The 10,874-nt window shown below is 40.1% G+C and overlaps 1 protein-coding gene across 1 annotated transcript; it reads right to left on the reverse strand.

The window, feature by feature from the left end:
* Positions 1-31: 31 nt before the first annotated feature.
* park7 (parkinson protein 7) lies at positions 32-6,536 on the reverse strand. Its single transcript, XM_072381918.1, has 6 exons — positions 6,355-6,536; positions 5,747-5,848; positions 5,467-5,526; positions 3,710-3,779; positions 657-743; positions 32-335 (listed from the first exon to the last, which is right to left on the reverse strand). Exons 1-6 carry the CDS (start codon positions 6,442-6,444, stop codon positions 175-177), a joined length of 570 nt encoding a protein of 189 aa, XP_072238019.1. The 5' UTR covers positions 6,445-6,536; the 3' UTR covers positions 32-174.
* Between the last annotated feature and the right edge of the window lie 4,338 nt (positions 6,537-10,874).

The raw sequence follows: 10,874 nt of genomic DNA on the forward strand, positions 1-10,874 counted from the left end.
AGACAGCAACCCATCAGAACAGAAACAGAGGTGTGTTCACTGGAGAAAATGATTTATTTCATACTCTGTTCAAGCTGCATATATTTGCCTTCTCAGTCATTTCAGAACTTTAGAGCAGGCAGCGGTGCTTACTGCTTTGCTGCTTGCAGGGCTGTAAAGTCAATGCAGCTACAGTCAGTCTTTCATGACAAGTGGAGCCTTGACTTGAGCTGCAACCTCAGCTCCCAGGAGTTCCTCAACGATCGTCAGGGCAAACTCAAAACTGGTTCCTGGCCCACGACTGGTGATGTAATGTCCATCTTTCTGTACTCGAGCCTCTGAATATTTATAGTGGTCTAAAAAAAAAAGAAAAAAGACACAGCAATACCATAAGGATAATGACTATACGAGAGCCTAAAACAACAAACTAGGAGCCACACAGTCATAAGGGTACTACGAGTGCATACACTCAGATTATCCATCAACATTTCAATTGACCCAGTTCCAGTATATTCTGTTAAATTCCTGCATCCACTTTCACCTCTGAGTGGTGTGCTCTGTTACTGCAGAGTGGCATCATTCTCTAAAGGCAAAGAAGGAGCCAGTACAGCACCATCTGCTGCCTTTCGCAAATGATTACAACAGCACGATCTATACACGAAGTCTACTTGATTTACCTCCTGCCATCATCTTGTCCTTCATGCCGGGATGCGTGGTGACTGTGCTGCCGTAGCCGATGCCGTGTGCCAGAAGAGCAGTAGGACCTGCAGAGGGGGGGAAAAGCTGTTTAAGGTTCGTTTAACAGCTTCCTGTTGTGAAGTGACATTGACGAACAGGATTTGTTGCTTGTGTCAGTCCCGGTTGTCATCTTTATGGAGTTGTCAAAGGTAAAATAAGACAGAAAGCTGCATACTGGAATCCCTGCATTCATGTTCAGCACAAACTCACAAAAAATAAAAAAAATACACCATTAGAAGCACTTTACATTTTGAATTTCAGTTAATAATAAATGAATGACTCATGTATAAAATATCTGATAACACGGTGTCCTAAAGATGTCCTCAACCGGACCATTGTGTCTAAGAATACACTCGTACAGTATACAGTTTCAGTTTCTCTCCAAAGACTCTGCACCACGTTGAAAAGGGAGGAAAAAGAAGGAGACGCTGAGGACACCGACTGCTGCTGCATTAACTTTGGTAATGTCCTAAGCACTGCAGTGAGCTCATCCAAAAACTGTTAATAAATAGAAAGTTATTGATCATGCTCCTTTGGCTGCCTTCCCGTGCAGTCTAAAGATTACACTTTCCCCCTGGCAGAGCAGCAGACTGCCGGTTAAAGCCAAGCTACTCCAGTTACGAGTCCCCACCCAGAGGACGCCAGAGTGGGAGAGCCGAGCAGCGAGGCAGATGCAGCGAGGAGGGCGGCGATGACCACTTTTCTATCATCCGAGGAACGAGAGACACGTTTGAAATACAATTTTCAGCACTGAAGTTCTTTTTCAATTAACCTTATTCATGTGTCACGATAATAAATTCCACGTTACAGCAGAATAATAAGTTTTGCTACGAGTCCTCGTGTTGGCAGGTTCATTAAAGTGTATATTCCTGTGAGGATTTCAGTCATTTCTAGGACACTCTTCAATCCAATTTGCTGCAATGGTCCCCTGCCCCTATTCAGAGTGTCCTTCCCGTGTCCTTTCTCTGCTTATGGAGCCCATCAAATAAAATCTCAGAGGTTTTGGGATTCCGTGGGGACAAAATAAAACAACCTTCCCCTTAATATGCCAAAGGTGTTCACAACTGAATTCACTGTTACAAATCGAGTATGGAATTTATTTATGTCTATATGAAATGTGGTTAGGGTGTATGTTAAACATTTTCAGAGTGTATCCAGTTCCTAAAATACCAGAGAGTGGCCTGAATCGACAGCCAGGCACAGCGATGCCAGGGTTGCTTTCTCAGTACATTTTGGGTCATTGTCCATCTGCCCTGTAAAGAGCTGTCTAATCAACCCCTCAGTATTAGGCTGAATCTGAGCAGACATTATTTCCCCGTACACTTCACGATTCACTGGACTGCTTCTATCACATCTTCACTGAACACAAGAGATGCAGGGCCACTGGAAGCCATGCATGCTAATGCCATCATACTGTCTCCATGTGTTATACAGATGATGTTTCTTTTGATCGTGAGCCATTTGAAGTCCGCCATACTTCGTCGTTCTGGCATTATTGTGCAGTTTGATCTAAATGTAATCTGTCCAGAAAACGCAGCTCCACAACGTGTCTGCCTTTTTAAGATATTTTATCCGGTCAGGCTTTCATTTTCTTTGCACCTTGCAGTGAACCCTTTCGTTTTGCTCCTTTAAAGTCTTCTCTGATGGTAAACTTGGATAACGATATTGCAGCCTCCTGGAGATTGCTCTTTACTCGGGATTCTTTCTAGTTTTTTTTTTTTTGTCCACTAAGTAAGCGCATACTGTTAAATGTAGAAACGCAGTTCAAAGCCAAGACGACTAGCACTTTCACATGACAATTGTGCTTTGTACACTTTTTCTCAGATGTGAATTGTATTTCTAAAACAAGTTATCAGTAAAAAAAAATCCCAGTTGAAATGCACTGACAGAGTGTTAAGAGCTGGAGTGTAACAGGTGATCAACAGAGTAGAGGAAGCTGAAAGATTCTTGGAGAAAATCTGCTGCGGTGCCCATAGTTTTCACTCAACACACAGTCTTTTTTCAGAGTGTAAGAACATTTGTCTTCCTCACAATCTACCGCTCTAAGCCAACAGGCTTACATTTTTTGTGCTAGAAGTCTCCAACTGACATGAACGTTCCGGCCAGCCCCACAGACTCGAGATACAAAATTAGAGAAGGATTTCTAAAGAAAACCAAAACCGACTTTTTATTTAACTGCTATAGGTCCCCGTGTTTTCTTTTTTTTACAACCGAAACACATTTGTCACACCGCTGTGAGCAGGAAAACCATACGGTGTTCAGACTGACAAACTTTGACAACAGGAGTAAAAGTTTTTCCTTAAAGAGCAAAAGTTCAAGACAAAATCTGTGAGTTTTTAGTCCCAAGTCAGACTGTTGCGCTCAACTCAGCTGATGGATATTTACTAAACAGCTTCCTCCATTCGGATCTACTTGCACACGATTAAGATTAAACTTTTCAGGAGTTAGTAAGAAACAAGGGCAGTTTCAGCAATCCCAGGGCAATATTCCATACTGCAGACCTTTGACTGCATGTTACAGGTTCATAGTAACAGTTACCAAATGCTAATGTCGCTCCCGCAATTATCTCAGTGCTTTACCTGTTTAATTCATAAAATAAATAAATAAAGTAACATAAGTAATAATCAAACAGCTTGTGAGTCAAATTACATTTGAACTCTTTTAACTAAAAAAAAAAAAAAAAAAGGGATCTAAATAATGAAGAGCTATGCTGCAACACCTAAACTGTTTCTCCATTTTGGATGTAAATACCCAAAAATTAAAGCTGCGTCTACCCATATTTGATTTATGTAGCCGTGACAAGAATATGCTCTTCAAAAAAAAAAAAAGTGTGCAAAAACATTTGGACCGTCTACATTATCATATTCTAATCAAAAACATGACGGTCACGTTAAAGGTCACAACATATTCAAGCTTTTTAGCGCATAGAGAGACTTCACAGCTAGAGGTTGGCGGTGTAGAATCAAGGCTGGTCTGTTTTCACAAACTGTACCTGCACAGATGGCTGCAATCAGGCCTTTTCTGCCATCTTGATCCTTTAACACCTCCTTCACAGCAGGAGACTGCGAGAGAGAGTGAAAACCAGATGCACTGTGAGTCATTTGCAGGTCATGTGATTCCACTGTGTATATGCTGACTGTACGATAATCACACAAACAAACGCGTTTTAAACACATCCATCACACACAGCTTCTCTGCAAAAAGATCCCGTCTCAGCACAAACGCTAGTTTATTAACCTAAATAATATTACGTAAATTATTCATGCTCGCCACAGGATGACTTTAGTATTGAATTTTATAATGATTTTAAAGATGTTTTCACATTCTTGTATTGCCTATATGATCATTTATGCTCGAGTTGCTCCCTGCTTCATTCAGGCAAACCCACAACAGAGACAGAGAGGGCACACTGGACAGTTCATGTTAATTCATATTAGTCCATGCAGCACACTGTGGTGGTGTGATCAAGATGCACTTTGGGGATATTCTGAATCGATTAATGGATGTCAAAACTAATTATTTTTAAAAAATTTTGTATGTAATTCATAAGCTAAAGTTGAGGGAACAACGTGGAGAAGCAGAGGTGACGCGCCTGGACAGTCCATAGCACCCTCTGCCTTTAAAACTAGCAAACGGAGGCACTTTGGTTTCGATTACGGTGAAATAAGATATTTGCGGGAAACACAATAAACGTGAGAAATCCCATTATACGTTTTCAGCTGGGAAAGAATGAGAAACACGTGGCTGTGGTTGCGACAAGCCCAGGGGGAACCATCGAGCAAATGAGGTCATAGAAAGGGGCGAAGCGAATTACAAACCATGGCGACTTTGATCGCCAAGGATTTGTGTCTGCATTCAGTCTCAGAACCAGGGCTTTTGTATCATGTTGCGCACTTTGGAACTGAAGTAGTCACCGTAACAGCACACTTTATCACGCATGATCAGCAGGTAGCATCCCATGTGCTCCAAACAAAAGCAACAAATAAGTCTTTGCTTTGCACTTTAAAAAAAATTTTTAAAAACATTCATATCAGTGAATCAGAATGAGCTGATGTCTGTATCAATTCATCACAAGTACGCCCCTACAGGCACACTTTTCTATTCTGGTTCTTTTTCAATGGTCGGAAATACAGAATGTTGGCAAATGACACCTGCCAGCTAAGTGGCCACATGTCCTCCATCTGTTTTATTAACAAAAGATATTGGGAGTAATTGAATTATGGATTGTTACTAACACTTTTCTTTGAAAGTATCAAGCACTCTCATGCTGGGAAAAAGAAAGGAATATAAATATATGCATATGTATAGAAAAAGAGAAAACAAAACAAAGCATTTTGGGATTATTAAGCCAAGCGAGAATGACCAGTGTGCTCATTCAGACAAGTTCAGCTGATATAAGATTACTGGAAAGAATGGATGAGTGAAGTGAGGTTTTTGTGGTCTCCACACTAACATGCTTGGTGTTGGTAAGGTTAAGATTTAGACATGTTACAGTCCCAGGAAATATATTTGTTCAATCAGCTTTTCTACGTGAGCAACAGTGTCTTACATTAATCTGAAATGTATCATTCAAACTTCAAAAGGACAAAGTTTTGTGCATTTTTCTTTTGTGCCTCCTTCTGATTTGAAGGAGCAACTCTGGAGGTGATGACACTGTAGACAGACCGCACACTTCGATGCTACAAAATAACAGGGGGGGGGACACGCAGAACAGTTTGTGTCACGTTAGCATGTGTGAGCATTTCTCACCTCTGCCAGATTCTGGGCCCCTGGCATTCCTCCTGGCAGAAGCACCACATCATATGGCCCCTTGAACACAAAACCAAAAAAAGCAGAAGCAGAAAACCTTTGATATTACGGAACACCAATCATCTCTAGTGAGCATATCAACCAAAATTTAATGATAAAACACTGAACATAATTATGAAACTTGCAGGATCATTCTTAAGATGCGCTTTAAGAGCCGTGTCAGCGAGTCGTGGCCCCAAGACCTCACCGTGACTGCATTTTGGTAGATTTTGAGCCCCACCTGTTTGCTGGCTTCCTCTAGACTCGCATCAGGACATATGACGACGTTTCTGCTGCACTGGACTGGCTCTTTTCCCGTCAGGCCTGCAACTGTCACTGCGATCTACAGATTTAACAAAAAGAGTATCATCACTGGAGCATGACGATAGAAACATGGCATCCTGTCTGAGCTGCGTACGGTCTGAAGAGATTTAGTTTGATGGTAGGAAACGGTGTTGAGGGTGAACAACGTTGGACATTACACTTAATTTGGCTTCTGTGTGTACTCATAAAGCTTATAAGACCGTGTGCAGTCAGCAAGGCAAAGACTGGACTGACGCTTTGCTGACAGAATAATAAAAACACGGGGACAAAATTGCTCGTTAGTCGAGTAAATGCTAGCACTCAGTGTAACTTTAGCACACTGCACAGACCTCTTTTTTATTTTTATACACGGCTGTCTTCGTGTTCACTGTGATAAATACAAAAAAAGAGGCTGTTTGCCTCACAAAGTCATAATCATGATACTGTCGTGATCCAAGGGCAAACGGTGTGACTAACTTTATTTGAAGCTAGCAGGCTTCGGTGCTAGCTGTTAGCGTCTCATCGAGTCTGCAAGCAAATACAAACCCCGGCTCTGCGCATGATGTCCACAGGAATAACAGTTTCCATCTCCTCTGCACCTTTAGATAGGATCACTAACGCTCTCTTTCCTGCCATGGTTGGCTTGCAGTTTTATTTCAGCAGGTGCAGAGACGAGACAACTTCAGTGCGCAACTCCAAGCACTGACAGGCATGCCTGGCAATGAGGATTTAATAGCAGAGGGGTTGCCAGATGCGTCGCTCTATCCCCCTTTTTAAGGAAACAGCGCTTATTTCACGTTTTTGCATGAAAACAAGTCCTCAAAAAGCATGTCAGTTAAGCTGCCATCTTCCTTCTGCAGCGAACACAGAAATCTCAGCTTTTCACCGTTTTTTTCCATTCTACATTTTATCTGAATGATTTAAATCTGAAAGTAATTCTGAAATTAAATGTGTCAAATATGGGATAAATCTAATCTCCAAGTGTTGAAACAAATTTCAAACATCATCTAAAATCCTGTAGCTCTGACCACTGTCAGCATTATTTGTCTCCTGAACAAATGATAATATACAAACAGAGCTTTTTTTCTAAGAGCACTGGCGCTCCGACATGAAAAGTAATAAGAGCAAGGTTAACTTAGGGCCTGGAAATAACTCTCATGCATCTAAGTTTTATGTGCCTGCACCCTGCACACCAGTGCCTTTGAGCTTAAATTAAATTATAACATCAGATCGAAATTTGATAACTTAACTTAAGACAGGACTTAACTTGGAATACTGATCCTATCCCAGCTGACGTTGGGGGACAGGCAGGGTACATCTTGGACAAGTTTCTCAGGGTTAAGAGAAACAAAAAGACGATCAGTCAAACTCAAATTCAGTTCAACTTCATGTCTCTAAATAAAGCTGATAGTTTTTAGTTACTTGGAAACCATGACAAGCATAAATCTAAAAAGGTTGTACCAAGTAAAAAGTTATAACAGAATACATTGATTTTCAAATCAATGCAACCCTCTCTGTATTTGAAAAATAGTCAGCATATCACCTGCTGACAGTATAATTAAGAACTGCTTTTGGAAAGACAGGACAATAAAAAATGCAGTGGAATAAAAAGTTATGGGCCGTTGGTCAGCGACATGACGAAGGATAAAAGGAGCATCTTAGACTATGAGATTCATCGCTCCTGAGACTCTGTGTGGGCGAATACGTCAACATTTTGAAAACAATGTCTCTCACTTCACAGAATTAGAAGATTCCATCTTCTGTGATATGTATGATAGAAAATAATTCTGAGAATCCTGAGAAATCTTGGTTCTGAAAACTAACGAAAAATCACTTCCTGAATCTGAATCTGCTTCCTAGGAAGCACTGCATTAAAAAACAGCCTAAAGAATTTGTACTGAAAATCTCTGAAGTGCCTTCAGGAAAACCTCTGACAAACAAACAAACTGATTCAGAAACACAACATGCTTCTCGGGCTCATTTCGGACAACAGCCAGCATCTGTTATGGTTATTATGGTCAAATGTTATTGTGTGCATAACTGCACATGTATACAGAGTATGTACATACCTGTACATATAGAGTATTTATAGCAGATGTGATACAACGCAGTAGTGAAAACACCCCTGTTCCAAGTTTTTATGAAATGTGTTGATGGCATTAAAGTAAAAAATTATATTGGAAAAAAATTATAAAAAAATGGATTGGTCAAAATAGCATGGTATTACTTTTGATTCAACATTGAGGATTTGCAAATGATCCCCTTTCTGTTTCTACTCACATTTTACACTGTTTAAAACCTTTTGGGATACAGGGTCGAAACGTTATAGAATTAAAGTGATAACACTACTGTTTCAGCTTTACTGTGTTAAACATGCACAGTAAGAGGTGCAACATTAAAATGTTTCCGAATGTGTGTGTGAGCTACAATAAAAAAATCTGCACTTTTTTAAATGAGACGTTTAGCAACATGAAAGTGGAACCACTTTTGATGCTGTTCCTACACTCTCATAAAGCAATGACATTACCATTGTTGTGCAGTGCAGGACGAGAAATAAAAGGTTTTTGTTTCATTCACAAAAGCCACAAGCACACATTTAACCAAAGAGCTTGAAATTCTGGCTACAAGCAATGCACTCTTTCTTCCAGTAGGTGGAGGCATTAGCATTAAGATTCTGTGGAGAGTTTCATGTGAAGCTTGAGGAGGATATTTGCGTCTGAGAGTTATTTTCACCACATTCTTGAATTTCGAGACAAATATGTAACTTTGACTTAGTTCCAAAGGCAAAACCAAACGTTTTCTTGAAGAAAACATTCATCAGTCTCCAGTTTGCTTAGGCTTTGGCTTATCATATTTTATATGGATCAATTTTACATGCCCTGTTGTCTAGATTAATGTGATTTTGAAAACAGATCTCCAAGATCACCAAGTTCTCCAAGATCTGTCTGAGAACTTCTGCAGCAGTCATTCGAAAGAGTTTGGAACACATATTTCAGTGTAAATCCCAGGCTTGATGATTAGGGCTTTAGTGTGCAGGCGTACCCTTAGTTAATGTGCCCCTGTGCGCTCTGCAGCAGAGATACACTGTCATATTTGTGCAACAAACTAGTGCCCAGTGAAATGGCAGATTAGACAAAAGCGTAGGGGGTGCTGGCACCCGGTTGTTTATTGCGTGCCTGTGAGTGAATTTAAAAAGCAGCGGTGATTACCAAAATACGCAGCTGGGGATCAACAGAACCAGACCTGCGATGGCACTCAAGCTAATTTCCATACATTAATTCACTTATGTACATTTGTTAATTCCCTTCGGTGTGTTATCATCAAGTGCATGATTAGACTGGGAAAATGTTTCCAAGTGACTTGTGATGCAGAACTAAGGATGAAACATGGGGAAAAGCTGATCTAACAACTGACGGATAACATTCTACAAGGGTTTTATCATTTCGTATCAAAGTTTTTGTTAGTGACTAAAATCATGAAACAGAAAATGATTTAAACACCTTACAGAAGATGGTTGTCCACTTTTCTTAATATTCTTTGTCATTTGATGGGTTTGCAACTCCTTTAAACTCTCAAATTCTCAAAGTCAGATTCTTGTTTGCTCTACTCAGATTGTGATTTAGAAAAGAAAAAACAGCTCCAATCTGACACATTTATTATGATATCCAATATATATATATATATATATATATATATATATATATATATATTTTGTCCCATTCAATCTCCTGCCACTACTGTATATTGACTGCTACCTGTTAGCCTATGGCTAAATAGAGTTTCCAGCTAAAGCCAAAAACAGCAGTGCCCACCAGCTGTATCGAATTTATTTTATTGATTTAGCAACATGTCTAATTCTTAGAACTTAGCTCTTGTGTAGAAATAAAGGGAATTTTGGAAAGGGCAGAGAAACAAAAGATTTACACACTTTTCTTTTATTTCCAGTTGACAGTATAGTAAACGTGCATAAACTACATGATCTTGCAGTCTATTTGGAAATTGCTCTGACATGGTAGCAAATTATTATCACGAGCGTGCAGAGCATGTGAGTATTGTATGTTTTTTATGTTTAGAAATTTGAATAGCCTGTGGAGTATAAGTGTCTTCATCAATGGATTCCTTGGCATGTTATTATTTCTCCTGCACTCTCCCTCATGCCTGCATCGTGAGGCCTGTCTTTGCTCTGCTTTATCTGGGCCCTCACAGAGGTCTGCTCAAAAACCTGAAGGGCTTCTGGAATCAAATCTCAGGGGGGGACAAGAACATGGAAACATTTTTTTTTATTTTCTATATTAGACGGGCACAGGGCAAAAAGAAAATCCTCACACTGAAATGGGGGAATTCCACAAATTACTGTTTGTCACAAAGTAATCCTGTTACTATTGCAAAGAATATGAAACGGTGTAAACATGGAAATAAACTGCTAATACGGATGTAGCTTGCAAGCAGGGGCTCTGTTCATTTGAGATATATGATGTCGTACCCTGTTTCAGAGCCCCAGCAATTCAAAGTGGTTATACATTGAAATTTGCTTCTACAGGGAGAGATTAACAAATTCAGATGTTTTTCTTTATTTACTCTCTGCAATACTTAATTTCAGATCCTTTTGGTCGTTACACTTTTCTAACCAGTTTCCTCCTCTTAGGGATCTAATGGCAGCATTCAGGGTTTGCATTTCTGCAGTCAGAAAACTGATGAATATTTAGGAGCAGTTTATCTTCCCATCTGTGCACAGGCTTTATCTTGTGTCTGTTTCACACACTGTAAGCCACCGAGTGCATGGAATGAGTGACAAGCATATAATCTTGATTGCATCTTGATGCTATTACCTTATGCTGCCAAGCGCTCAGGTGACAGCTGGGAGACAGTGAGGAGATCTGGGGGAAAAGGTGACATTGAATTTTATGCACCTGCGCCTGCAGTACTCTGCAGCACTCAGACACAAGATGGCGCCAGTTGAGTGAGGACAACCGTGAGAGGATATTTTCAGCAGCAGAATCAGAGGAAAATGACACAGTTGTTGTGCTTGTATTGTGAATCTTCTTCGAATCATCAGAAGTTTTTAG

The sequence above is a fragment of the Leuresthes tenuis genome, unplaced genomic scaffold (assembly GCF_036924035.1).
Source record: "Leuresthes tenuis unplaced genomic scaffold, fLeuTen1.0.hap1 SCAF_3, whole genome shotgun sequence".
Taxonomy (NCBI): domain Eukaryota; kingdom Metazoa; phylum Chordata; class Actinopteri; order Atheriniformes; family Atherinopsidae; genus Leuresthes; species Leuresthes tenuis.